This window comes from Strix aluco, chromosome 26, assembly GCF_031877795.1.
Source record: "Strix aluco isolate bStrAlu1 chromosome 26, bStrAlu1.hap1, whole genome shotgun sequence".
Classification (NCBI taxonomy): Eukaryota; Metazoa; Chordata; class Aves; order Strigiformes; family Strigidae; genus Strix; species Strix aluco.
In genome coordinates this window covers 1,707,606-1,735,433 of record NC_133956.1, presented here as the reverse complement: position 1 = coordinate 1,735,433, position 27,828 = coordinate 1,707,606, and the positions used below count along the sequence as shown (strand labels likewise).

Sequence of the window (27,828 nt, the reverse complement as noted above, 5' to 3'; positions counted from 1 at the left end):
AAGGGCTGTAGACAGGGGAAAGGCGAGCCCGGCGCCGGCCGCGTCCCCACGGGGAGGTGGCTGCTGGCCCGGAGTAACCAAAGTCATCTTTATTAATTGCGGCGGTTCGTTACAATAAAAAGGGAGCCACGTGTCACGGTCACTGCACGGCGCTGGCCGGGGTGGGGGCTGGGGGGCCCTTCCCAGGCACATCCCTAAATCCGGGGTGTGGGGGACAGTGGGGTGGGAAAGGGCTTTGGGTGGCTGAGTGGGCGCTGCCGTCCCGGAGGTGTTTAGCACCGACAGACCCCCTGGAGCGAGGGACCCCCAGCGAGGCGGCCCCCTGCTCGGCCCTGGCCCCCCCTGCTACATGGGGGGTGCGACCTTGGGCCCCCCCCAGCTGCCTCTGATCCCGCCGTCCTGCCCGAGGGCCCAGGGTGAGGTTTGGCCCCAGATTTTGGGAGCTACCCGGCACCCACTGGCCCTACCTGGCGGGGGTCGCTGGTGATGCTGCGTGGAACTGCTGGCGTGGCAGGTGGGGGACGGGGATGGGGTCCTCCCCCCTTATGCCACCAAAAGGGACACTGAGGGGGGACAGGATGCTTGGAGAGGGACTGGGGATGGGGAAGATGCAGCCTCCCACCCCGCCACACTGCTATGCCCTGGAGGGGACCTTTGGGGACCCCCCACCCTGCTCCTGGGTCTGTGTTCAGCAGCATCCCAGGGTGTCCCTTGGCCCCGCAGGGCACCAGGAGCTCGGGGGGGAAGGGGTGACCCCCCAGGGTGATCTCGAGCAGCCCCGCACTCAAGGGGCAGCTGTTGGCCATGACCACGCTCCCGGCTCACCCGCCAGCACCAAGCCTGGCGTGGGGCAGAGCCACAGGGGTCCCCGGCACTGCGGGTGCCAAGGGGCTGCGGGCAGGTCTCCCCACCGCTACCCCCTCGCTCGCACACCAGGGAAGCAGCTCCCGCCGGCGGCGGGGCACGGGGGGACTGTATCCCCCATCCCTGGCTAGTGCCACGCTGCAGAGGTGCTCCCAGACTCCAGGCTGGCGGGAGGGAAGGACGGACGGATGGAGGGACGGACTGATGGGGAAGGGGGGCTGAGCGGGAAGGGGAGAAGCGCGTCGCGATGCTCTGTGCGAGGGAAGCGGGGCGGCTCGCCGTGACTGGGAGTTTCTGCTGCTCTGGTCTGTCCCACCAGCCAGAACACGGCGCTGGTCACGTGTAGTTTCTGGTTTATTCCTCAGGTTATATTTATATATGTATAGAGGGGAAGGAGCCCTGGGTCCCCCATGGCCCGCGAGCCAGAGGGGCAGCGCAGGGGAGACCCTTGTCCCCACCACGTCCCAAAGCCTCGTGCCGGCAGGGCCGGGGAGCGGGGCTGGGGGGGCTCTGGGTGGGCAGGGGCCGGGGGGCCCGTCCCCGCCACACGCTGGGGATTGCACTGAGTACAGAAAGGCGGAGGGGGCCTGCCTGCAGCCCCCTCCCCTCCACCAGCCCGTGGGGGCTGAGGGTCACCTCTCTTTCGGTTGGGACGCAGGCTCGGGGTGGGTGGGGGGTGCGGAAGGGCTGAGGGGGGGTGGGAAGGGGACAGAGAGCTGGGACACGGCCCCAGGGAGGGCAGAAGGAGGGAGAGCCCCGGACCCCGGGAGAGGCTGGCAGGGGCATGCGGGCGGGGGGGGCAACGGGACGGGGCAGAACCGGGCTTGCGTTCACCCGCCGTCGGATCCACGAAAGGTCTAAGATAGAAAAGAGAGAAGCTGTGAGTGGGGCCAAGAGCTGCCCCAGGGTGTCCCCGCGGCCCCCCGTCACAGTGAGCTACGGCCGCGCCGTCCAGTCCGGGTAGAAAAGCGGAGGCTGCGGTCACAGCCGGGTCTGCGCCTCGGGGATGTAGATCTCGATGCTGTCCGCGCTCTCGGTGGCCGAGCTCTGGCGGAAGGAGGCAGCTCGTTTGGCTGCCAGGAGCCGCTTGCGGGCCTCCTGCCGCTGCCGGTCCACCGAGTCCAGGGAGCGCTCCTTCACCGGGTGCACCTTGGAGCGCGGCGGCTTCTTTGGTATCGGGGGAGGCACCTTCTTCTCCTCCTGCAGAGACAACGGCGGCTTCAGGGTGGGCACAGGGCCGGGACCCCCCGGGAATGGGCGTCCCGGTGGGTGCGTGGGATGGGCAGCTCCACGCACGGTGCTGCTGTAGGTGCCAAAGCCACGGTGAGATGGCCTCACGGACCCTCCCGCCCTACACCGAGTTGCAGGGCAGGGCTGGGCGTCCCTTTGTCCGTCTGCAGGGGCATGAAGGTGTCCACAAAGCCCCTGCCCGGCCCTTTGCAGGCAGCACTGCCCAGAAACGCCCCGTGATCCAGCTGCAAGACCGTGGAGGGGAACAGCCCCCTCTTTAGCCTTGATTTTTGCCAGCTCTGTTTTTCAAGTGTTTGCTAAAAGCAGTTACTGGCGACAGCCCGGCAGCAGCGGTTTGGGTGCAGATGTGCTTGGGGAGGGGGAGGGAGGGAGAGGTGACAGGGGGGAACAAGTGCCAGCGGCAGAGCCCTGCCCTTACCTTGGGCTCCACAATCTTCCACCCATTGGCCTTGAGCTGCTGGAGCTCTGCGAACTTCATGCTGACGTCCTCGATGGAGAGCTGCAGGAGGTCCCAGAAGCCGGCCAGGTCTTGGAAGGTGGGTACGGGGAACGCGTTGGGATCCTGTGGGGACAGAGCGACAGCGTGTCATCCACATCTGCCCGCGGGACATCAGCTCTGCTGGCCACGTGGCCATCCCACCCCCACGCTGCTGGGGAGGGTCTCTGTCCAGCTCTCCCCCAGGGCATTACAAAGTCCCTTTTCCGCTGACTGAGGGTATGAGACCCCCCGACCCGTCACGCCTGACCTGGCACCCACCATGTTCTGCTGGCAGAGGCGGTAAAACTGCTGCACCTTCTGGGACATGAGGAGCTGGGCACTGCCCACAGCGCTCCGGATCTTCTCCAGGACTGGCGGGGGGAGAACAGACAGTCAGCGCTCCCGCGGGGCATGGAGCCTCTCCCCTGGGCACCGGGGACATGCACCCCCTCAGGGGGAGCAGCTCAGACCCCCCCAACCCATGTAGCACCTCCTCCCTCCTCCAGACCCCACTAGTCCCAGAGGGTTTCCTGGTGTTTCTTGCCCCCACCCAACCTCTTTAGCCTTGGCAGGGGAGATGCTCCAAGGTGGTCCCAAGGCAGGAGCACTGCAGGACCGTGGCTGTGCCCCCCCAGCTCTACAGCAGCCCCAGTCTCTCCCGACCCCGCAAACCCCCCTGACTCACTCTCCTCCGGCAGGTCATAGTCCTCAGCCTCCCTCTCCATCTGCTGGCACCAACCCTCCATCTTCTCCACCTCCGCCTGCAGCAGTTTGATGAACCATTCCCCATCGCGGTGGCAGGGGGAGGCACGGCCGGAGTCGGGGAGGCTGCGGGAGCCCCGCTCCATCCAGGCGTCCCGCCGGGGCACCTCCACCGTGTCGTACTGCAGCTGGTAGTCCTCCCGGTACGCCCACTGTCCCTGCGTGTGCACCGTCTTGTACACGGCGTACTGCCGGCCGGACTCGGGCTCGGAGGAGTGCCGCTGGAACGGCCGCCCGAACTGCAGGGCTTTGTCCTCGGTGGCCACGGCCAGGCCGCTGAAGCCCTCCAGCTCCAGGTCCGCCTGCACGCCCGCCGTCACGCTGTTGGAGCGCTTGAAGCGCGCTCGCCTGCGGAGAGCGAGAGCGCGTGGGGACCCTCGCAGCTGCTGTCCCGTCCCACCCCCCACCAGGTGCCATGGCGGGCAGGGGCAGGGCGAGGGATGCCCTCAGGCAGGATGGGGCTGGGGATGCCGCTCTGGATCCTGGGGCTGCGGGGACAGCCCTGAGCAGCCACAACCCGCCGGTCCCTCATCTCCTCTGCTCTTAGCCCGTTTCCATGGCTACCGGCGCTGGACCGAGGATGGAGAGGAGCGTGCACTGGGGCTGCGTGGGCACGTTGCCGGAGCTCCCCTCCCGCGGGCCGTGCAGGTCCCGGCACACAGCGCTCCCACCTCAGCCAAAACGTCACATTTGGCTGCAGAAAAGCCCAAAGGTTTAATCTGTGCCTGGGCCGGGCTCAAAGCCCAGCGGAGGCCTGAGCACAGGGCAGGAGCAGGGGAGCCCCCTCCCCAGGCAGCCCGGCCGCCACAGCGAGGTGTGAGGGTGAAGGGAAGGTCAGATCCTGCCCCAGGTGGGGGCAGCCAGCCCGGGACGGGGATGGCGCTGAGCTCTGGGGGTCTTAGTCAGAGGAGAGAGGGAAAAGATTCTGCGGGGCAGTGGCATGTGGAGCTCAGGGAGCCCTGGGGGGACTCAATCCCCTGGTGTAGTGAGTGTGTCAGGTCTCAGCCCAGCCCGGCCACGCAGTACCTTTTGTCCTCCTCCACCTGCACCCCGATGGAGTGGAACTCCCTCTGGCTCCGGCTCTCCGTATCCGAGTCAGAGATAGCCTCAACCTGCCGAGGGGCAGAGGGAGAGCGCTGGAGGGTGGCCCCAAGACATGGCACGGCGGCTCAGCATCGCCCACACCACTCGGGCAGGCCCAGAGCCGGCTCGGAGCCCGCAGGGAGGAGCGAAGCCCACCTGGACGCCGATGGAGGGTCGCCACTTCCGCTGCCGAGCCAAGCTCCTCAGCTCCTCCCGGCCGGGGATGGCCTTGATGATGAGCGTGGAGGGCTTGGGAGCAGTGCGGGGCTGGACTGGAGGCAGGTCGAGGGCCACGGCCGTCACCTTGGAGCTCTCCAGGCTCTCGGCCGAGTTGCAGCGGGCCGCGGTGTCTTTGGACCAAGCGGGGCTGCGGGTGACCTCGGTGGGCAGGTAGGTCTCGTGGGTGGACTCGGTGCTGCTCTGCGCCGTGACGGAGATGAGGGGTTTGGCTTTGGTTCCTGGAGGGATGGGAGGTGGAGCTTTTCTGTAACTGAAGGCTGTTGTGGGAGAGGCGCAGGATGAAAAGGCACGTGAAAACACAGACACTTGCTCATTTCCCGACACGAACAAGGGGCCCCGGGGGAACGGTGCCCACCTCCTCCCGCAGCGCGGGGCTCAGCTGGCTGAGATCCAGGAGGGAGCTCCGAGGGGCTGTTTGGCCGGTTTATCCCCAGAAAGGGATCAGAAACCACCCCAGACCCACGCGGGCCACACCGCTGCAGCACCCAGCAAGGGGCAGAGATGGGGACAAAGGTGGAGGGAAGGAGGGAACAGCAAATGGGGGCTGGGGGCACAGAGCAGCCCCCCGACCAGGGCTGAGCCACGAGCAGGATGCTCATGGCCTGCGCCAGGGCCGAGCTGTGAGCGGGATGCTCGTGCCCTGAGCGGGACACTCACACCCGGGGCCGGGGGCAGGAGGAGGGGCAGCAGTAGCCCTTGGCAAGTGGCCAGGCAGGGAGACACAGGGGTCCCTCACGCGGCCAAGCCCCTGCCACCCCCCTGGGACTCACAAGTGCTGGGCTTCAGGATGCTGCTGGTGATGGGGGGCCCGGCAGGGGCCGACATGGAGAAGAGCGAGAGGCAGTCGTCGTCCTGGGAGCAGCCCGCCTGGATGGCCCGCAGGTAGCTGTGGCTCCGCATGCGGAAGCAGCCGGGCAGGTCCAGCGCCTCCACGGCCTGCGACTCCACCTCGCCGAAAACCGACTCGCAGACGGCCTCAAACTGGTGGTTGAGCTCGTCGTTGATCTGGGGAGAGCGGCGGGTGAGGCTGGGGGTGGTGAGCCGGGGCTGAGCGGGGCAGGAGATGCTCAGAGGAACATCCACCACCACTCCCTGCCCCAACCTGCCCGTGACGTGGGACCCTACCTGGCCAGTGGTGAAGGAGCGCCCGTAGCCCTGTCCCCGCGGGAGCATTCGCGGTGGCGTGCAGCAGCTGGGACAGTTACAGATATATGAATCAGAATAGTGCCTACTTGCAAACCTAATGAGAGACAGTGGGAATAGAAGGGATCGCACCAAAAGCAACACATTCAAGCAGAGCATTCGGAAACGCAGCCGCAGCGAAGCTCCCGCCGCCGCTGTCCCTGCTCCTAACTGCCCCAAAAGGCTGTCCTGGGGGTACAGAGCTGTCCCCCAGCACTGCGGGGCCGCCAGAGGGGTACGTGCCTGCTCCAGGCAGTGGGGTTGGGGACAAGAAGCCAGGTCATCACCCATGGGACTGGGGCACATCCCAATCATCTCCTTTTGAACGTGCCTCTTCTCCCCAACCTCTGCACGGGGCTGCAGCAGCAGGTCCCTCCCCAAAGCCCAGCGCATCCACATCCCCCCGGCACCTGCCACAGGGACAAGGCTCGGCTGTGAGTGAGGATGATGACAGGGAGCCCCGGCCCACAGCCCCGCTGCTGCCCACAGCGCTGTGACAGGGCCAGGAGGCAACAGCCCTTACTTGGTCCTGGCCTGGTCGGCGCTGGAGGAGCGGCGGTAGCTGTCTCGCCGCGTGGCCGCCCTGGGTGATACTTTGGCGCTGGCGTCTGAGTCGGCGCTGTCCTCATCACCCATGGCCTTGATGTAGCTGCCGCTGCGCATCCGTCGGCACGGGATCTCCCCGTCCTTGCCCACCGCTGGGTACCCGCTCCACTCGTCCTGCGGCACCTGGAGCAGGAGGCAAGTGTGGGAGAGGACACGGTGGCCGGGGTCCCACGGTCGGGATGCAGAGCTAAACCCTGCACCTGCCACATGGCACATGCCAGCCCGAGACCAGCGTGCACGCGTGGCCCAACCCAGCCCGAGGCTGGTGCACGTGCTGGCACGGCTCCCCTGCCCTCCCCACAGCACCCCAGAGCTGCAGGGACAGACCCTAAATCCAGGGGAGCTGATCCCTCCTAACACCCACAGCTCCCCGTGCAGAGCCATTCCCAAAATGTGGGACACCCCGGGATGCTGCTGCACACAGACCCAGGAGCAGGGTGGGTGGTGACGTAGCAGCCATCGGTCCCGCCACACGCTGCTGACGCCAGCACCACGGGGTCCTTACCAGGCTGTGGCAGGGGGACAGTGTCCCCCCAGCTCCCTGGGGAGGGCGCTGGGGCCAGCACCCTGCCCTGATGCTTCCAGTGCTGGTGGAGAGGGGTCCCGGCCACCCCCCGCCCCTGGCCAGCGCGGCATTGCCGCTACGTGTCTCCTTCCCCCAGGAAAGGGAGAGAAGATTTAATGAGTTTTTAACTGGAAGGGGGATGACCTAGAAGGGAGCCCGGTGACGAGGCAGGTGGTGGCACCCAGTCAGGCGCAAGCAGGATAAAAGCCACGAGGAAGGAGCCAGTCTGACCCCAAATCCAGTGGGAACGGGGCAGGAGGTGGCAGATGGCGCTTTGTGCTGCCAGCGAGGGGACAGTGGGGACCGGCGCAGGACCCCAGGGGACGGCACGCAGGCAATGAGGAGACAGAGCCGAGCTGGAGCATCCCTACGGCACCCCAGGTGCCCAGCCCCAGCTCGCCCCATGGCTTTGCCGGTCCCCGGGGCGGCAGCAGCCCCCTGCCCTGCCTGGCCCCTCACCTGCAAGTACTGGTACGCTCGGTCTTTGGCCTTTGCTTCCTGAAGCATCAAGGTCTTCTCGGTGCCGCCGGCGCTGGGGTAGGCTTCACGGGCCTGGCTGACGGTCATGGTGTGCCAGGCACTCCTCTTGAGCGTCTGGCCGTCCAGAGACATGGACATGCCAGCACAGGCCAGGCATTTTCCTTCCCCGCCGCCCTTTAGACTCTTCAAGGTCAAGTCTCTGAAGGCACTTTCGGGAGCGTCCACGCAGTACTGGGTGCCCTGGTCGGCGGCGTGCCGGCCCGACACCATGTAGCTGCTGTCGCTGTCCAGGTTGTCATCGGAGCTCCACCAGCCCATCATCTTGGACCGGTGCCGGGAGTCCACCTTGCGGTCTTTGCTCTTGCTGCGCTTGCCGTGGCGGGACTGGTGGTGGTGGTGGTGATGGTGGTGGTGGTGGTGGTGGTAGCCGTCCCCGCGGCCGTCCATCTTGGCACCGTTGTAGTCCCGCTTGGCCGGCGCCTCCAGGGAGTGGGACTTGGCGAAGAGCTTCTGGACGGAGTGGACGAGGTGGCGGATGCGGCTGGGGCTCTCGCTGCGGGGCTCGGCACCGCCGGCCCGCGGGTACTGCAGCGTGTGGAAGCCGTCGTGGTGCAGCGGCAGCTGCTTCTCGAACTGGTCCAGCAGCGTGGGGGGCAGGCGGTTGATCTTGCTGGCGGGGTGGGCGGTCGCCATGCATTCGTCACAGGAGTCGTAGGGCTGTTGCGCGTGGTGCATCCTCGGGAAGGTGCTGCTGGCGCTGGCGGAGGGCGGCTCGCTCAGGGGCCCGCCCGGGCACTCGCTGGCCGCGCCGGGGCTCCGCACCGGGCAGTAGGGATGCTCCAGGGAACACGGCTCACTGGGGCTGAGGAGGTACGGCGGCCGGCCCTCAGGGCCGTGCTGGATGTAGTTGGCAGGATGCTCGCAGTCCTCTGGGATGCAGCGGCAGCGGTGGCCGGAGGTGGGCTGTGCCTGGCTACGCTCCCCATGGTAGCCCTTCATGGTGTCAGCACCCACCCCGTAGCCTCGGCATCTTGCAGGGTTGTCCCTGCGGGCTCATCTGCGGGGACAGGGACAGGCATGGCGTCACGCTCCCCTCTGCACCCCACCGACAGTGAAACGTTGGGGCTGTCCCGCGGGAACCGACCGAGGGGGCTGGGAAGCTCCCAGGGCAGGATCTGGCCCCAGCTGAGCCCCTCTAAAGCCCAGGTGGAGCGCCAGAAACCTGGCTCTCCATGGGGTGAGGGGGACAGGGGACGGGGGACGGGGTCACCCCCGGCTTGGCTACTTGGCGGGGGCAGCGCTATGGGGGGAGCGGGAAGGAGAAGGCAGCACCAGCAGCAACGCAGGCAGCGCGGGGCCTGCAGACGGTGAGGGAGGACACGCTGCCATCATCAGAAACTTGTTTTCTTCTCTGACACCAAATATTATGAAGTGTTTCTCCATTAGGAAAACGGTTCTGGCTGAGTTTTTCAGCCGTTGCGATTCACAGAGCCGTTAATGAGCTGCCACGGAGCGGGGGGGGGGCCGCGCTCTGATGTCTCCATCCAGCCCATCCTCCCCGCGCAGCCCCAGCCGTGGCACCCGACTGTGGATGGAGCCCCACGATCGGCCGCCCCGCCGGCCCCCCATGGCCCTGGCAGCCCCCAGGGACGGAGAGCCAGGGAGCGGAGATGGCCGTGCTGCAGGGGGGGGCATCCCCACGCTGGAGCAGGATGGACAGACAGGGAGCAGGACGGACAGACGGCGTCAAGCCAGGCTGAGCCCCACGGCGGCTGCCGGGACACCAGAGCTACATGCACCCGTGGAGGTTTGTCTTCCTCACGGTCACTCAAAGGCTCTGCCTTTGCTATGACTGTAAATGAGGAAATTACTTATTCTCCAGCGTATCTCGGCTAATTAACAGGCATCGTTAATGCTCTTGTTATCATATTTGGGCAGGGTGCTGTGGGCAGCCCATCTCTGGGACCGGCTAGAGGGAAAGGTGACCGTGGGACACAGGGTCTGTTAGACACGTGGGGATTGGAAACGGGGGACACCGGGAGGGCTGGGGCTGCGGGGGGAGTGGGGATAGACGTGGGGAGGGGGGGACTTGCTCCCTGAGGAGCCCCCCAAGGGGCACGGGGGCGGGTGGTGACGTGTGTGGCGGCAGCGAGCAGCAGACGGGGCCGCGGCAGCGCCCGGGGAATTCATCTGCCCTAATCAGCCTCCGCCACCACCTTCCTTCCCGGCTTCCAGGCTGGGTCCTGCGCCTCTCCCCCCGCCCTCACCATCACGCTCCCGCTCTAACGAGGCTCCCTAATTGCTGCGTCTTAACCGAAGGATGCTGCAGCCTCTTGCAAAAAAGAAATGCCTCTCCCCTCCCGGGAGAGCTGCTATGAGGAGCAGGCACAGCAGTGTGGGAGGGGGCTGCCTCCCCTGCCCTGGCGTTGAGCCGGCAATCGGCGGCAGGACGGACGGATGGATGGACAGACAGGCTCTCAGTCCCGGCTCTGCCGCCGTGGGCTGGGCTATCATCTCCTGCTCGGGGAGGGAAGCTCTCAGCTGATCCAAATATTGCTGCTGTGGCGGGAAGAAGGAGTCAAAATAGCTGAGCAGCCCGTCACCACGAGCCTGGCGAGCTTTTGTGCTCGGCAGGTGCAGGAATTAAACAAAGCCAGGCCCCGCCGCCACGCCGGCGACGCTTCCACAGCCCCCCGCAGCCGCGGGGGCGATGGCAGAGGATGGGGACACGCCAGGGGGAAGGACGGAACGTCCCAGCCAGTGCCAGCCCACCAAAGCCACGCAGGCGCCTGTGCCCCAGCCAGGGACCAGCCGGTCCCTCCGCGGGCACCCTAGGGATGGGGAAGGGGTCGGAGCGATCCTGTGGGTCTCAGCACAGGCACCGCGGCCCGGGGTCCCCGTCCCCACGTCCCGGCGGGGATGGCCACGTGCAGAGGGCAGGAGAAGCCGCCGAGCCCGCGCCTCGCTCCCCGTCCGGGGTGGGCAGCGCAGGCAGGAGGCTGCTGCACAGGGCAGGGGCTGCCAGCCACGGCCGAGAGCCCGAGCCGTGTCCCGCCAAAGGCCGCTGGTGCTGCGCGGCCCTCGGGATGGAGGGGATCTGTGCCACCAAACCAGACTCAAAAAGTGGGGGGGGAAAGCCCAGCCTGGCTGAATTTTGTGCCATTTAACACCGGGGTAATTACCACCAGTGGGAACCTACCGCCCACACAATTATGTGCTAGGATAAACTGGAAGAGCATAATTACCATTACAAATAACTCACTTCTTGCCTTTATTGCATCCAAAGCCTGGAGAAACTCCCACCGGCTATTCCCCCACTGCCACCTCCCCTCTGACGTCTGCTCCTACCGCGTCTCTCCCCTCCGCGAGGGTCAAGAGGGCCCCAGAGCCCCCGGCGCCGCGGGCCGCGCCGCAATTCAGCCTCCTGCTTCGTTTCCCATAGGGTCACTCGGCAGAGGCGGTTCTGCTTCCCGGCAGCCACCCGGTGAGATCTCTGCCTCAGAGGCAACACCGTGCCGAGGCCCAGGGCTGCCGGGACATGGGGCAGCCGCAGCAGGAGCCTGAACTCCCCCAGGAACCTGTGGGGTCCCCCCAGATTTCCTCCAGCTCCAGGGTCACCGTCGGGGAGGTGACAGGACAACAAAACCCCACCACAATGTCTGGGTCCAGCAAACCGCCCTGGCAAGGGCAAAATGGGGTTTTCCAACGTTTCCAGGTCAAATCCCAAGAGCTGGGGTTGACGGCCCCGTGCCCAGGGGGTCCCAGTCCCCCGCCCTTCCCACACAGCCCCCGCCGCGGGCAGCGCGTGGCGGGGTCCCCGCCGGTGGCACTTACCGCCCGGCGCTCAGGGGGATGCTGTCCTCATGGCCCCGGCCGGCGGCAGCTCCTCCACACTGGGTGTCCCGGGGGCAGCAGGCTCTGGGGGGCAGTGACACGAGGGGGATGAAGCCCAGGGAGGAACAGCAAGGGTGTTGTTCCCCCAAACCAGCCTGACCCAACTCCCTGTGTATTTTTTCAGCAGCTCAACCTTCCCTCCTCCCCCGAGGCCGCCCCGTAGGCAGCGCTGCCTGCACCGGGTTCGCACGGCCGCGGACACGTGTTTTGCCCAGCTTAGCCCCAAAACCATCCCCTGCCCCATCCTCTTATGCAATTCCCTGCCAGCGGGCGCCCGAGCCGGCCCAGCAGCCGCCTCGCCATCGACTTTGATTTGCTCCGGATCCGGCCATATGCTCCACAAAGCCTCCTCCCGCCGCCCCAGCTTTCTGGCGCGAGCAAAGGGATTTTTTCCAGCCGCCAGCCCGGCAGAGGTGCGAGCTCGGCCCGTTCTGCTTTGCAAATTAGCGCGAGGTTTTGCCAGCGCGGGTCCTGCTGGGGATCTTTATGGCTGGGGATGAAAGCAGGAGAGAACAAACACACAGCGTGAACGCCCGGCACCGCGCGCAAGCTGGAGCCTGGAAAAAAAAAAAAAAATCAAGTGGTCTTCCCACTTAGGAGCTGAGCAAATTTGATCTACGGTCACCGGAAGAAAATAGATATGGAATAACGCCAGGTCGTTTCCACCACGCTTTTAATCTATTTACTTTTTCCCAATTCGTTGTAAGCAAGAGGATTGTGGAAAGCAAACATTTTATTTTATTGCTAATTACTCTGTTATTTTATTAGGCTGTATTAGTAAAATTTACTCAGCCTAGAAAAAAAAAGAGGGGCTTAGTAAGAGATCGTCCAATTTAGTGCATAATTCTGCTCCGAGTCATTATTTTCTTAAAAGTTGAATGAGCTGAAAGCAGCTCACCGATGGTTCATTAGTTGTGTCAGGCAGGGAAGAGTGTCATTAGGGAGAGGTTGGTCACCCCGGGAGGTAAGGGCTGGCCAGGGGAAGGGGAAGGGGAGCAGGAAGGGGAAAGGGGAGTGAGCAGGAGGCAAAGATCGCAGCAAACGTGGTCGATGCCATCAGGAAATCAAGGCCAATTACTGTTAACGAAAGCAAACCGAGCGGGCTGCAGGCGGGTGCTGCCCAGAGAGGGTTGTGAGGGGCTGGAACCAACCAGGTACCGCTGTAAATAAGGGATGAGGCAAGATTTTTAAAAAGTCATGAAGGTCAAATGCCAGCTGAAGAATGGCAAATGTGAGCGGAGCACAAAGCGTTTACCGAGGCCGCCGACAGGGGCCGGCGGCAACGCGCTGCCCAGCACACCCCGACGGCGCCAGGCTGGGGGGGGCCCTGGCACCCCAATCCTGGGGGGCATCTCCCCTGACTCAGCCCTGCCCCGGCACCTCCCTCCTCGCCGAGCACAGGCTCTTCCCAGGCACCAAACCCCCGGTGCCGCAGGGCTCGAGGCCAGTGCTGCTGCCCGGCTCCACGCGCTGGAGGCTGAGGACAGGCCGCTCGACGGGGGGGGGGCAGGTTATTAAGTACATGATTAATTTTGGCACCAGCCCCGGCTGCCTGACAGCTCCTTCTCCAGGGCTGGGGAGAGCGAGCGTGAGAGGTGCTGCCTCTGCTGATGCAGCGGTTGGTGGGATGAAAAATCCTGCAATGCAGCACTGCTTCTTAATGAGCCATTTGTCTTTGAGTCTTCTTGACTCATTACCATGCCGGGAGAGGGATGGGAGTTGCCCCAAGTCCCCATCTGAGCAATTACTCCTGGAGCAGAGCGAGGAAATACGGCCACGACGTGCCCCAGCTGCCAGGGATCCCGGCACGGCCGCCAGCGCCGGGACTGCCCGCCGCAACCCAGGTGCCTCTGGCCGCCGTTGTGGGGGGAGCGGGACCCCCCAACAGCCCAGCACCACCCGCCCAGACACCCCGATCCCCAGAGCCGATTCTGCCGGGGCAAGAGCCGCGCTCCCCGTGCCGGGGCCTGTGAGGGAGCCAGAGCATCCCGGAGCTGCTGGGGCAAAGCCAGCGGAGAAGGGAGCGTGGTGCTCCATCCCTGCGGAGCCTGAACGCGGATCCTGGCAGAAGAGTTGCTGCTTCAAAAGCCCTGCCGAAGCGGGGAGCAGCCGGGGCTGGCAGCCAGCACCCACAGAGTTGGCTGAGAAGGAAGGAGGTGGCACGGGGAAGGGGCATCCCCGGGGGGGTGTGGGCAGGGGTGAGCTGCCCCAAGGCACAGGCAGCACCGGCCCCTTGGCCCGCGGCGATGTCCAGACTGTCCACAGGAGCCAGGACATGGCACATGGGGGGGGCGAGTGCCAGAGGTGGGAAAAGTGGCAGGAACGGGCCCCACTGAGCGGGGAGACCACCCTAGAGGGACCCCCAGGGCGGGCAGGGCCGCAGGGACCCCAACCCACAGCACCTGGCGCAGGGTTCACGGGCGCTGCGCCGCACGGATGAGCGCCCATCACCAGTTATGCCCATGGACAGCTTCCCTCCCACGGACACACTCGACATCTGCCCGTGCTGCCTGGGGCGGGCAGCAGCCAGCACCGTCCCCCGGTGCCCCTCCAGTGCTTGGTGGAACGGGGGGGACATGCAGGTGACCCCGGGGAGCCCGACGGGATGGAGAGCTGACACGAGACCTGCAGCAAAGGGAGATGAGCAGGGGCATCCCCCCCATGCCACACTCACCCTGGGGGCTCTGCCCATGTCCCCACAGGGCACCAGTGCCCAGCAGAGCCCCAGATGGGTGGTGGGCCCTGGGCATCCCCGTCCCCACCCTTTCCAGGCGTGTGGGGGCCATGGCAGCCCCCCCAGGCGCTGCTGGCTGGGCCAGGGCCCCTGTCCGGCAGCGGTGTCGGCTGAACCCCGTTTCCTCACGCACCCCCCAGCTGTGCCTCTCACCCTCCCCGCCCGCACGCTCCCTGGGCAGGACGGGCTGCGCTGCCCGGGCTTAAAAAGCCACTTATCTCCCCGGCCACACGCTGTAATGACTTAAGCCGGGGATCACTCCAAAGCCGCTTTGGTGAGCTCGGGGCAGCACGGCGTTCACGCTGAGCGTGGCAGTGGCGATGATCCCTGCCCATCCCCGTCCCCATCGAGCCCCCAAGCTCTGACCTGCCCCCGGCGTTTCTCCACACCCTGATTTCCCCAGCACCCTCCGCTCCAACCTCAAATAACACCCATCCCAACCGGTTCCCTCTGCAACACCCTCCCGTCCCACGGCTCGTCCTGCAGCGGGGCCGCAGGGGTTTTCCAGCAGACAGGCCCTGGGAATGGCGAGGAAGTGGAGCCCTCGGTCCCTGCGTCCACAGGGATGCTCTGGGCCACCGCACCCCGTTTCCAGGCTGCATCCCACCCCCGGGGCCCCTCCCGACTGGGACAGGCACAGTGAGCCCGGGGCATGGCTCAGCCCAGCTCACCAGCGGAGGACCTGAATGGCTGCTTTAATGGATGGGCTTAATTTGCAAAGATGATGAAAACCTAAATATTTAAATACATAATTCTGCACAATGCTCTTAGCACGGGCCCAGTGCAGGGGCAGAGAGATCGGAGGTACACGGCTGGTGAGCTGGGGGCACGGCGGGGATGGGGGTCACTCTGGTGGCATCACCATCACGGTGGGCAGCATGGGCAGGGTGGGTGCTGCAGGGTGCTCTGCCATGGGGTGCTCTGCCGTGGGGTGCTCTGCCGTGGGGTGCTCCGCCGTGGGCACCGGGATTCTGCTCCTTCACCAGCCTCCGAAGCATCCCACAGGGAGATGTGGGGAAAGAGGAGCACGGTCCAAGCTGGGGAGCTGCGAAGGGCAGTGGGATGGGCACCCCTGTGGAGATTACACCACCGATATTCCTGCTACAAGAGCTTAGAGATAAAAGAGATTTACAGGATTTACCAGCAATACAAATTGAATATTTAATTTTAGCTGCAGGGGAGGAGCGGGGGCTCAGCCCCGGGGGCACGTGGAGGTGTGCCGGCGGTGGGCCCAGCAGCTGCCCTGCCCCCTGGCAAGGCGTTTCCAGCTCTTGGAGGGGGAAAACCGATGCCAGGGCTGTCACTGGGGGTCAGGGGGGCCAGGCAGCCCCATGCCAGTGGGACCAGGCACCCTCTGGCCAACCTGCCCCTAATCCCACCCCAGCTGAACCACGTGCATGGCCCCAGTGCCAGGGATGCTCCAGGGGAGCTCAGGAGGGTCCCTGGCCCCTGCACATGGCTCATGGGCCAGCCCAGAGCTGACGCTTGGCTGCTGCCCGCTCCGCCGTGCTTCCCCCTGCCCTGAAGAGGATGTCCCCAGCAAGGCTGTCCCTGGACGAGGATGTCCCTGGATGAGGCCGTTCGCCAGCCAGGGCACGGCTTGTGCCAGGGAACGGGGCTGGAGGCGGCGGGAAGGGATGATGGAGCTGAGCACCCACTGGGATGGGGTGGAGAAACTCCAAAGGGGACGGGGCCACCCCTCACAAGGCCAGAGCAGGGGCCAGGCAGCAAGAGCCCCCCCGCCAGCCGTGGGGACAGGTCTGCCAGCTGTCCCTGAGCCCCAACATGGGGGTCCCCACGGTGCCACCGAGCCAGGCACCTGTCCCCCCTCACCACACCGTGGCCGGGCGCGTCGTGCCAGCGCGGGTGCCACCACGGGGCGGGCTGGGGGAGGACGGCAGAAGATGAATGAGGGAGCCGGGAGGCTAATGGCATTGTCTGGAAAGTAGGTCGTGTGCTGAGCAAAAAGATATTTATATCAAAGCTCGTTCCTCCGCAGAAGCTCCCGAGCTGGGTGCAGGCAGCACCACGAGCCCGTGGCTGCAGCCCCGGCACCCCGTGGTACCCCACACCCCGCAGGACCCCCTGCCCAGCCCCACACCCCACTCTGCCACCCTGGGTACCCGCAGCCCCCCAGCCGCAGCGTGGTGGCACCAGTGGGTGCCCCGGCTGCGCCGTTCGTGGGGTGTCAATGCCAGAGGTGAAGTTATCCCGATGGAGCGGGAGCCGCGGCAGCTCCTCGCCTTTTGCTGACCTGGCTGCAGGCGCCGGGTGACGAACGGCACCGGGATATTTTTATTTTAATGTAACCTTTGCCGAGGTGTAGTATTCCCGCAGCTGCTCCCCGGATGGGCACAGCCAGCCTGCACCAGGATGGTCATGGCAGGACCTGCCCAGCTCAGCCCCGTGCCGGCTGCGGCCCCTCTCCCCGCGCCCAGCCCTGACCACGCTCCTCGCAGCCTGCCTCACCCCTGTGCTGAGCTTCAGCCAGGTCTCAGCCTTGTTGCAAACCTCATGTGCTCCAGGTCCCCTCCCTCACCTCTTCGACCTTCCCAGAAAAGCCAAGAAATCATTGCAGTGAGCCCAGAGGGAGCCGGTGTCTGCCAGGTTTTGCCCCCTCTGGCCATGCTGCCCCAATGGCTGCAGACACGACCCAGCCAGTAGCCACACGGCCATCCAGCCCCGCTCTTCTGTCCCCATCCCCGTCCCCATGCCCATCCCACGCCTGGGCAGCCTTGGATCCAGCACGGGAGCAGGTTCATTTCCCGTAATAGCTGTGTCGGCTGAATTTACAGCCTTGCTCCAAGTTATTAATAATAATGGCCTCACTCTTAAGTAGGGCTTTTCATCTGCCTCAGAGCCCTTTCCAGAGGACGTCTGCGGCATTATCACCATTTTATTCTCGTTTCAACAGGCAGGAGAGTGAGACGGCGAAGGGACGGCCGTGCCCGCTGCCGGGCGGCCGAGCTGGGGCGTGCAGCGTACGGCCCCGTGGGGAGCCCAGCCACGAAAACCCCCGGGGAGGCCAGAACACCCTGGCCCAGTGGGAGGTAGCCACAGTGCCCGGGCTCACGCCAGCCGTGCTGCGGTGATTTACACCCGCAGCGAGCCCGGGCCCCGCCGCGCAGATAAATCCACTTCAGGCAGCAATAAACCAGCGTCACCGCATCGGTAATCCGCAGCGCTCCCACCGCGGTGAAAAACCGAGGGGCGAGGCGCTACCACCGCCGCTCACACCCTTGTGCCGATAAATCCCAGTCCGGTGCCAGCGGGGAAGTCTCCGGGGTGGAAATCCCCAGCAGAGCCGCAGCTGGAGGGGTGGGTGCCACCAGGCACCCATGGGAGATGCCAGCAAGGGAGACCCCCAAGGCACCAGGCTGGGGATTGCCCTGGCACGTGGGAGCAGGGACATCCCCGAGCCGCCTGCCCCGCGTCCCCCCGCCGTGCCCACCCGCCTCGGGCAGCGCCGACGGCTCCGTGCCGCGCGCCGCAGCGGGGCTCTATCGGCAGATTTATTTCCCTGTAAAAGCGCTTTGATCTGAAGTTATTTTTTGTTTACTAGCAACAAGGTATTGTAAATACATCTTTGCCGATAATTATAGAGTCTGGGCGCACACCTTAATCTCCATAAAATATCAGATGCTACAATTTGCCTGATTTAATGAGATTGGAGGCTGATAAGCCGCTGAGGTAAGCTGTAAACTTGGGGAGGGAGGAGGGAAATGATTCCAAATGTGCTAAAACGCCTTCGTCCTCCTCCTCCTCCTCGTGCCACGTGCCCAGCCCGGCAGCGTGTGCCCAGGCCCGCAGCCCCCTGCCCGGCTCCCGCGGTGGGCCCAGGCTGCGCCACAGCAGCTTCACGCCGGGCTGGGCATTTAGGGCAAACGGAGCTTTTTATACAATTTACCTCATTAAAACTCCAAGAGCTGAGAGCAGCACCGAGGCCTCACCGAGTCGCCCGCGGGGCTGCGGGCGGGGGCTCCGCCTCAGCACGTTCTGCACCCCGTGGGCCCCGTGCCGCGCCGTGGCGGGGAGGGCAGGCAGCGGGCACCTCCGGTGCCAGGCTGGGTCGTGGGATGGTACATGTGAACGCTCCCGTGATGGCGGAGGAGGTGCAAGGACCCCATCCCGGCGGGGGGGTGCGGGGGCACCCGGGGAGGTGTGCACGCTGGCACCCCGCACTGTGCAGGGATGCAGGCGTGTCCATGCATGTCCATGCGTGTCCATGCGTGTCCAGCCCTGCCTGGCACCACCAGCCATGCCCAGGACAAGCTGGGGCCGGGGGGGTCCATGCTGGAGGGGAGGTGGGAGGGGGCCTGGCCCGCGGGGACCTGCACACCCAACACCACCCGCCTGCGTGTGTCCTCGCCGTGTCCCTCCCCGGACATGGGGGTCTCTGTGGTCCCAGGACTGGGGTCCCCCTCCCACAGTGATGGGGGGGCCCTGCCTGGGAAGCAGGAGGCTCCTCCCGGTAACGAGCACCACGGTTACCACAGCAACCTTAAAGGCCTACAGCTGCCGCCTCGCTAACGAACCCGCGCTGGTAGCGCTCCTGGGGGACACCCAGCCCCGTCCCCCTGCCCATCACCCTGGCCTCAGACCACGGCACCCTCCCCCCCGCCCGCCAGCCCCCGGCCCAGGCTGGCGCCTGGGCTCACCTGCAGCCCCCTTCCCTGCACCGAGACCCCCAAAAAGCACAGAGCCCTTGCACCAAGCGGGACGGGCACCCCCAAACCACCCCTGCTCCCGCCTGGACGGGCATGAGGAGCTGGTGGTGACCCACAAACGTCAGGCTGATGGGTTAATTAATTTCCCTCTTCCTCAGGCCGTTATCAGAATGGAAGAAGATGTCACCTGAGACTGTTAATTGGGCTAATTATTCCAGTTTCAGATTTTAAATAATTAGTTACTGTTGTCTCCAGCCTTCCACAATTTTCAGAAAAGGTCAGGTGATTCCCGGCTCCCAAAACCCGTGAGACGGGGCAGAGGGGCTGCGGCGGGGCCCCAAGCACACTGAGCCCCCCACGCCGGCAGGGGACACTGGGGACAGCACAGTCCCCGCCAGCCCCACGGTGGGAACCCGCCTCGTGCTCGCACTGGAGGTGGGAGGAGAGGGACGTCCTCTGCCTCGACGGCAACGGAGGGAAACCAGGAGAGAGAAGGGGAGATGAGAGCGGAGAGTGAAGGATGGGGGGCTGGGAGGAGCCCCTTCTCCTTCCCTACACCAGAATGGGGACACCTGCTTCGGGCTGAGCTCCCCCCCCAGACCGAGCCACAGGAAACCCCCCCAGCAGCGCCCGGGTCCCCAATTCCTCCTTGGTCAAGGTTAGACTCCCCAAGGGGGAAACCTCAGCCTGGCGTTTTACACGAATGCGATTTCCTGGGCGGGTTTCCCAGCTGTTGGGCACGGAGAGCTGCACCGCTGGCACAGGACGCACGGGCACACGGGCAGCCCCCGCCCCGCAATGGGGCTCAGTGGCCAAGGAGATGCCTGGGGTCCCCGCAGGGACCCACCACCCCGGCCGGGGTGTTGGCAGAGGTGGGTGCCTGCCCGGGTGGCACATGCAGGACAGAGGGACAAGCAGAGCCAGCTCAGCCCCCAGCCCCATCCTCTCAAGGAACACCATGCTGCCTCACAGCCTCATCCCCCGCTATTAATAGCCTTCACTAGCCTCCTCGGGAGCCATTTGCATATTTGATTGCAACTCCGAGGCGGGGCAGGGCCCTTCAATCAACCGCTCCCGCAGCCTCATTTGCATGGTTTGACATTTTGTTCTGGGAGCGCTGACACCAGCACCGTGGTTGGGGACACGGCTCCGGGGGACGAGGGTGGGCGCAGTGTCCCCAGGCAGCAGCGTGGCCCCGGGCCCACCGCACCGGCCACCGCGCGCCCACCTGGCTGTGCCGGGCAGAGCTGCCAGCGCCTCTCTGGCTGCCCCAAACCCGGCGGGGCCTGATGGAGCCCTGGTGGCCCATGTCCCCAGGCGCCCTACTCGGCCCTGCCCAGCTCTGCAGCCCGACTCGTGGTACTCCGTCCCCGTCCGACCTGCGCGGCGGGGCCAGCAGCAGGGCCAGCAGCAGCGGGCACGGCCGTGGCTTGGCCACCCGTCCCGCCAGCCCTGTCTGGAGCTGCCACACATCAAAGGCCAAGGGCAGGCCGGGATGTCCCCAAGGGACCCCCAGTCCCAGAGCGCCCATCGGCCATGCAGTGCCGAGGTGGTCAGCACTGCGGACAGCGCCGGCCACCACCACCACGGCCACTGCCACAGCCACCATGGCCACTTCCACCACCACCACGGCCACTGCCACGGCCACTACAGCCACCGCTGCCACTGCAGCCATTGCCACGGCCACCACCATGGCCACTTCCATGGCTACTACAGCCACCACCATGGCCACTGCCATCACTGCAGCCACTGCCATGGCCACCACAGCCACCACCACAGCCACCAGAGCCACCATGGCCACCACCACCACCACAGCCACCACCACAGCCACAGCCGCCATGGCCACCACCGCCACCACAGCCACTGCCATGGCCACTACAGTCACCATGGCCACCGTGGCCACCGCCACCACCACCACCACCACCACCACGCAGCAGCCGCCCCATGGCCCCGCCGCCAGCTCCTCCAGCAGCCCGAGGCCAGGGACGCGCCAGGCGGCGGCGGGAGGATCTGGGCGGCTCCAGAGCCCCGGGCAGACGCAGCCGGGAGCCGTGTCCCGGGACGCCCTTGCTGCCCCCCGGCTCTTGGCATGGCTTGGCAGGAAAAAACAACCCAGGGTGAGGCGTGGGATCGAGCCTGAGGATGACAGGGATTGGGAGAGGGCTCTGCTACTTCCCTCCCTCCTGCCTCAGTTTCCCCTCCAAGAAAACACACCGGAGAATACAGGTTTGTCTCATGGAGAGGCAAGGTGGTGGGGGAAAGCCCTGGAGCGGTACGGAGGGACCCGACTGCCACCGTGACTGTGCCAAGGAGCGAACTGAAGACAGGCAGGGCTCGAAGCACAGATGTCGACACCGGCTGCGCCGCTCCCCGGCAGCGGGGCCGTCTGGCAGGCGGGCAGAGCCGGGGCTCCCCGGCTCCATCCGCGGGCCAACACACAGCCACCGCCGAGGGACCCTGTCCCTCGCACACAGAGCCCTGCCCCGTGCCCCACACTGCCGGGACATGCTCAGCCCGGCCACCCTGGGACTCTGCTCGCCGGAACACAACGGGCAGGCCAACAAACCCCCACCCGAGGGGGGGCTTGCACAAGGCCAGCACATCCCCCTGGCTCTGAGCACGTCCCCTGCACCCAGCCCGCTCCCTCCTTGCTCCCATCACTGGCCACGGACCCCAGTGTGGCACGGCTCAGGGACAGCCAGCATGGCATGGCCCCGTGAGGAGCTGGGCCAGGAGCAACGGGGTCTCAGCTCCCTCACCCAACGCCCGCACTGAGAGCACCGTGTCCCCAAGGGTGAGCACACCGTGTCCCCAAGGGTGAGCTCAGCTCAGGCACAGCCCGGGCTGCGACTCCCGGCGTGCGCAGCCCCAGCGCAGGCAGCCCCCAACCCCAGCCTAGGGCTGAAGGGAAAGGGAGGAAAGATCTTTGGGCTGGGAGCTCCCCATCCCAGCCGGGCAAGCTCCAAGGCTGTGCTGAGGCTTGTCTGGGCGAGGGCTGGCCGGGAGCCATACGCTGCACACCGAGACGAGAAGGCGGCTGCCGGGGAGGAGGACTCGGCCAGGAAAGGGTTAGGACTGGCTCTGTGGGGGTGCGAGCTGCCTGGGGGGCTCCCGCTCTGCCCAGGCTGGGGGGACGAGGCTGCACCGGCACCGCTGGGCACAAAGCGGGGCTCTCCGGGGAGAGGGGCTCTGCGAGGCGTGGACCCCCCTGCACCGCTCCCCTCCCGCCCGCAGCCCCCACTCACCCCGCCGCTAAGCCACGAAGTTGCCCGCCTGGACTCGGCAGGAGCCGGAGGACGGAAGCAGTGTGGCGGCTGGATTCGCTCTCTTCCTGCGAAATCCCTGCGGGCTGCCCATGCCGTGGCCAGGCCGCGCAGCGAGCGGCCACCGGCCCAGCCCGAGGTGTCCCTGGGGTCACGGCCACCCACGGCCCACGGCAGCGGCCACGCTCCCAGCGCCTCGGGCCGACACCGGCACCTTCCAGGCGGCGAGAGCGGCGGTGGCGGAGCCGTCGCCCCCGCACACGCTGGGGACACACCCCCGCGCGCTCCCCGGCGCGCTCCAGCCACCCCCGCGCGCAGCCACGCACCCCCCCCGGGGAAAGGGGCTGCCCACGCCCGCGGCACCCGCTCGCCCACGCGCCGCCAACCCGCACGCACCGCCCCACCGCATCGCCGCGCACGGACGGACGGACGGATGCACAGTCCTGCACGCCTGGATGGACACACGGCCCCCCACGCCTGGATGGACACAGCCCCACGTGCCTGGATGGACACACAGTCCCACCACACGGACAGACGGACACACAGCCATGCACACCTGGACAGACACAGCCCTGCATGCCCGGACGGACACACAGCCACTCACGCCTGGACAGACACACAGCACTGTTCACCCAGATGGACACAACAGCCCCCCACAGCCAGACAGACACGCAGCCCCACGCACCGGGACAGACACACAACCCCCCACACCCAGACGGACACACAAACCCCACACTCAGACAGACACACAGCCCCGCACGCCTGGACAGACACACGGCCGCTCCTGCCCCGCCGAAGCGCTGGGCACCCCGCACCTCCCGCCGCTCCCACCCGCAGCATCCCCACGCCCCCCCCCACCCCTCTGCACCCCGCAAGCACCCACGCGCAGCCCTCGCCCCTGCACACCCACACCCCAGCACCCTCCATGGCTCCCCCGGCATGGGGTTGTCCCCAAGTCCCCCCCCACCCCAAGGGCCCGGGGGGAGCTCGGAGCAGCCGCGTGACATGTCACGACATGAAACACCGAGATGATCCCTCGGCCCGATGGCACCGACCTGGGGTCCATCAACCGCCATAGGGGTCTCGGCCCGACCCGCCGGCGGGGGACACCACCCTGGCCAAGCTGAACGGCCGCGGCAGGGACAGCCCCATCCAAGACACACAACATTTCCCCAGTAACAACCAGTTCGTCATCCCCAAACCGAGGGGCCTGGGGCCCCCAGTGCCACCGCAGCCCCTCCAGCCCCTTGGGGAGATGGGGGGTGCCTCGAGCTGAGGCTGCAGCACCGGGGACGGGACACCAGCAGGTCCCCCGCCAGGATTCGGTACCTGCAGCTTTCGCAGTCCTCCGGCTCCGAAGTGGCACCCCCACACGCCCACAGACAGGCTGTTCTCCCGCTCCGCTCTGCCCACCAAAAACTTCAGCTAATTCCCAGCCCAAACAGCTCCCGGCCCCGCCGCAGGAGAGGGCCAGGCAGGCAGCGAGGCTCCAGCCACCGCCTGCCGCCCGAAGCTGCCGGTTTAAGGCCAAACAGACCCTCGGCGGAACACCGAGCGCTGGCAACCGCGCCACAAACATCTGCTCTTCCAACGGCACCGTGATTCACAGGCTATTAATTGGGGCTTGGCAGCGCTGGGATGTGTTTGCATCCCCTGGCTTCGCTCGGAGCCACAACTCGCTGCCGACAAGGTCCGGCTGCCGGGGAAGGAGCCAAACCCAGCAACGCACCGGCCGCAGCGGAGCCGCGCCAGGACGGGCACGCGGGGCACGGTGCCCAGCTCCCACACCCGCCACCCGGCCCCGCGGGAGCAAACGCAGGAGGAGCCCCAGGAAAACGGCAGCTTGCCAAGGAGCAGCCGGCAACACCGGCACAGCACCGCTGCACCGTGCAGCACCCCGGTGCCCGCCAGCTGCCCCCGCCTTGGGTCCCACCTGGCCGCGCCTGGCAGCGCCTGTGGGTGCCCGGGATGCTCCTGCGAGTGCCCGGCGTTGTGTTTCTGTAGGGTCTCCCGGCTGCCTCCGCACCCAGCGCTGAGCCACTCGCTCCCCGGGGTGCCAGCTTCGAGGGGAACCGCAGAGCAGCACCCTGCTCGGGCAGCACCAGACAAAGGCTGTGAAAAGCCTCCTCCGGCGACAGCCAAGAGAAATCTGAATTCAGAAGCTGATTAGAAACCATGTCATGGCTCCTTCCTGCTCCAGCATTTGGGGAGGAGTGAGCTGGGGGGGGACACACATGGGAAATCTGATTAGGATTGAGGGCAGGTTGTGGAGGCGCGGACACGGGAGCTGCGGGAGCACAGCTGCTCGCAGGAGGGGGCCACCGGGTGCCCGCAGCACCCCCGGCCCCGCGGAAGCCGGGAAAGTACAAATTAATTCTCCTTAATCTGATGGGCGCTTGCTCGGCTGCCACGTGCTGCTGCCGTGGCTGGCAGAGAGCAGCCCGGCCTGCCCATGGCTCAGCCCGCACGCCCGTGGTGGTCATGCCCAATCCGTTCCCCCATGGCTGATGCTGACAAGCTGCTGGGTGCTGGGCAGGGGGAGCAGAAGGGGCTCAATCCTGCCTGACGAGTGTGGGGTGCTGAGCTCAGAGCCTGGCCCCCTCCTTGGCTCCCAGGGTGGCTACCCCATGCTGCTGCTCATAGAGGGACTAGGCATCACCAGGCCACCAAGAGGGCCACCATCCTGAGGCCACTTTGGCAGCACAGGTGGCTCTCGAGGATGGCCGAGCCCCGAGGCCAAGCTGAAGGGCTCTACGCAGGGCCAGCAGCACCGGGCACCACTCTGCACGTCCCCGTCCCCTTGCCTTCCGCTGGCACCTGCTGTGTCCCGCGCCACCCGCACCGCGGGGATGTCCTCCCCCGCTGCGAGGGGGTGTCCTCCCCCACCTCCATCCACCCCAGCACTGGGATGTCCCCCAGGACACATCCAGCCGCGCACCCCCGGCCCTCCCCGCCGGTCCCCCGGCTGCCGGCACGTCTCGCCTGCTATTCTTAGCTCTCCAGCGCTGCGCTCTCCCGGCGATGGCACCGTATATTACTATTATTGCTGGCTGCCAACGTCTTGAAGCAGGCAGCCAGGATCGTGGTGGGGCTTCCACACCCCTGGTGACCTGTTATTCGGTCCCTGCCGGGCTCTGGTCTTCAACAGGCTATTTCAGGAAATCCAATTTGATGGGCAGAAGGAGCAGAAGCCACGCGTTCAGCTCCTGAGCTGGATCCAGGCTCCTCGCCTCGCCGCTCAGATCCAGATTTTAGCTTCGCCCGCGATGGTAATAAGGGCCAAGAGTCACCTTTGGCTCCAGATCCAAATTTCTGGCTGGGTGGGATCCAGGGTTTCTGATCAGCTTGTCAGAGAGACACGAGCGTCTGCAAAACCTGGATCTGGAGCCCCAGCCCCGGCCGCAGCAGCACTACCTGGGCACGAGACCCCAGCGCGGGGCCCGATCCTGCCCTGGCGCACAGGGCAGACCCACGGAGCCTCACGCACCAGCGCAGCCACCAGCCTCGGGGCTCCTGCACGGGCTCTGTGTCCCGCAGGTCCCAGCGTGGCTCTGCCTCTGAGCCAGCGATGGGGAAGCTGAAGGAAGGGCCCCCCCAGGCACCCCCAGCCTGGGCTCCCCACCGCTCCCTCCCTGTGCCTTGCCCCAGCTGCTGGGGGCCAGGCCCAGCGCGAGGGCCGGGGGCTGCTCCTCCAGCCCACACCGCACAAGCCCGGGCACTTGGGAGGGAGATTTGGGCACCGAGGGCTCAGCATCAACTCGCCCAGGCTGGATGGGGACGCCCCGGTTGTGTCACCCCATTCCCCGCAGCAGGGACGCCTGGAGCCGGTCCTGGTGCCCAGGCTCGGCGGGGTAACAACGCCCAAGGCGGCCCCAAACACGGCTCACGCCTGCAACGCCCCGCGCCTAAACCCTCGCCGCCCCCAGAGCCGAGAGGGGCCCCCCCACCTCAGATGTTCCACGGTCACTTGTTCAGATTATTTTTTTCCCTCTCGGCCCTGCCGGCGTTGGAATAACGCTTCGAAAGGGCTGACGTGCCTCCTGCCAGCCTCCCCGCGTGGCCGTGCCTGTCTCTCGGGGGCCGTCCCCCCGCTCCATCCCACAGCAGACGGGGTCTTCGAGGACTGGGAGCCACGGCCACACGCGGGGGGACACCGGGAGCGCGGAGGCGAGGAACCGAGAGAGATGGGAAACGACATCTGCTTCCCAAAGGAGAATCTGCGCTGCTGGCCAGATCCTGCCCCGATTTACACCAAGGGAGGCCACTGGCTCCCAGCCCGGACTCCCCCGGGGGCAGCCGGCACCCAGACATCCAGCTCTGTCCCCTCGGGGCGTCGCGCCTGGCCGGGGAGCAGGCAGGGACCCACTGCAGGCAGCGTGGCCCTGAGCCCCACGAGGGAGGTGACACGCAGGGCTGGATGTCACGGGATGGCGAGAGACGAGCGGTCCCAGCACCAACTCGCTCTGCAGGTTTGAGGGACCAGCCTGGCTCCCCCGACACAACCCAACCAGGAAGGCGACGAGAGGAGACAGACACCCAGACCTGGGGCCCCGAAAAACTCCCCCTCTCGCCTGTGAGGCTGCGCTGTACCCCGGAGCCTGGGTGCACGGTGAGAGCCACGGCTCGGCTCAGGCTCTGCAGCAGCTCCCAGCACCCGCCGGCAGCCCAGCACCCGCACCGGCCCGGCCAGGACACGGCTCCCGCACCCAGCACCCACCCCCCCGCCTCACAGCCGGCCGAGAGGGGAGATCACCGGGCTGGGGAGGGGTCCTGGGCCTGCCCAGCCCTGGCCCGAGCTCTCTGCAGCGGGAGAGAGCCGGGATGGCCGGCGTCGCCTTTTGGGGAGAGGCTGGAGGGGCTCAGAGCTTCAAGCCCCCTCCCCAAAGCCTCACGCAGCAGGAGGTGGGGGACCCCCGCACCCCTTCTCCCGCACCGCGGGGGGATCCTGAGCGGAGCCCCGCGGGGCCGGGGAGATGCCCCCAGCCATCTTGCCAGCTCCCCCCGGCTTCCCCCCCCCCCCCAGCACCCGCTCGGCGGCGATGGATGGGTCCCCGGGGGGGCGACACGTCCCATCCCCCGGGGGGGGCCTGTCCTGCACGGCACCCCCCACACGCACACCCCCACACCCCCCCTCCCCCTACCGCGGGCACCGCGGATCCCCCGGGACCGGGGCCCCCCGCCCGCCCGGGACCAACCCCGACCCCCCCGCACTCCCGCACCCCCCCCCGCGCCCCCGCCCCGCCGCTCTTACCCCGCTGCCGGCTCCTACATCCTCCGGCGGCTGCCGGGCGGTTCCCTCGACGGCCCGGCCCGGCTGGTACCGGCGCGGCTCGGTTGGGCTCGGCTCGGTTGATCCCGGCTCGGTTGGTCCCGGCTCGGTTGATCCCGGCTCGGTCGGTGCCGGCGCGGCCCGGGCCGGCGCCCCACGCGTGGGAGGGAGCGCGGCGGGGGCAGCATGCGAGTGGCGGCGGCCCCGCAGTGCAGCGCGGATGGGCGCGGAGCGGCGCGGAGCGGGGCCGCGGCGCAGCCAAGACACGGCGGTGGATTTTCCCCGGGAGTCAGAGCGGGCGGCGGCGGCACAAGATGGCTCCGGTGCGGCCCTGCCGCCGCCTCCCGGCCCCCCGGGACCCCCGGCCACGTATACGGGGAGAGGGGGGGAGCGGGGGGACACGCGTGGGGCCGGGGAGCTGCCACCGGTGTGACACGCTGCGCGGGACAAGGGGTACCCACCCGTGGGCATCCCCCCCTGGGGCACCCCG

General features: G+C 66.7%; 1 protein-coding gene across 5 annotated transcripts; it reads right to left on the bottom strand.

Moving 5' to 3' along the window:
• Positions 1-68: 68 nt before the first annotated feature.
• On the bottom strand, positions 69-27,561 carry DLGAP3 (DLG associated protein 3). 5 transcript variants are annotated; one of them, XM_074850902.1, is made up of 12 exons: positions 27,321-27,561; positions 11,346-11,429; positions 7,491-8,568; positions 6,384-6,589; positions 5,804-5,918; positions 5,449-5,683; positions 4,595-4,935; positions 4,382-4,467; positions 3,279-3,703; positions 2,873-2,964; positions 2,534-2,677; positions 69-2,064 (listed from the first exon to the last, which is right to left on the bottom strand). In XM_074850902.1, exons 3-12 carry the CDS (start codon positions 8,508-8,510, stop codon positions 1,846-1,848), a joined length of 2,883 nt encoding a protein of 960 aa, XP_074707003.1. In that variant the 5' UTR covers positions 8,511-8,568; positions 11,346-11,429; positions 27,321-27,561; the 3' UTR covers positions 69-1,845. The 5 variants fall into 5 exon arrangements, with proteins under 5 accessions (XP_074707003.1, XP_074707007.1, XP_074707005.1 ...); XM_074850906.1 differs by having other exon boundaries at positions 5,804-5,870; XM_074850904.1 differs by lacking the exon at positions 27,321-27,561 and adding an exon at positions 23,399-23,513.
• Between the last annotated feature and the right edge of the window lie 267 nt (positions 27,562-27,828).

Coding starts and splice junctions, on each gene's coding strand:
- DLGAP3 (XM_074850902.1), bottom strand. CDS start 8,510: ATGAAGGGCTACCATGGGGAGCGTAGCCAGGCACAGCCCACCTCCGGC. Junction 5,684..5,803: donor GCTCCTTCACCACTGGCCAG/GTAGGGTCCCAC, acceptor CGCTCTCCCCAG/ATCAACGACGAGCTCAACCA. Junction 3,704..4,381: donor CAGGTGGAGGAGGACAAAAG/GTACTGCGTGGC, acceptor CGCTCTCCGCAG/GCGAGCGCGCTTCAAGCGCT.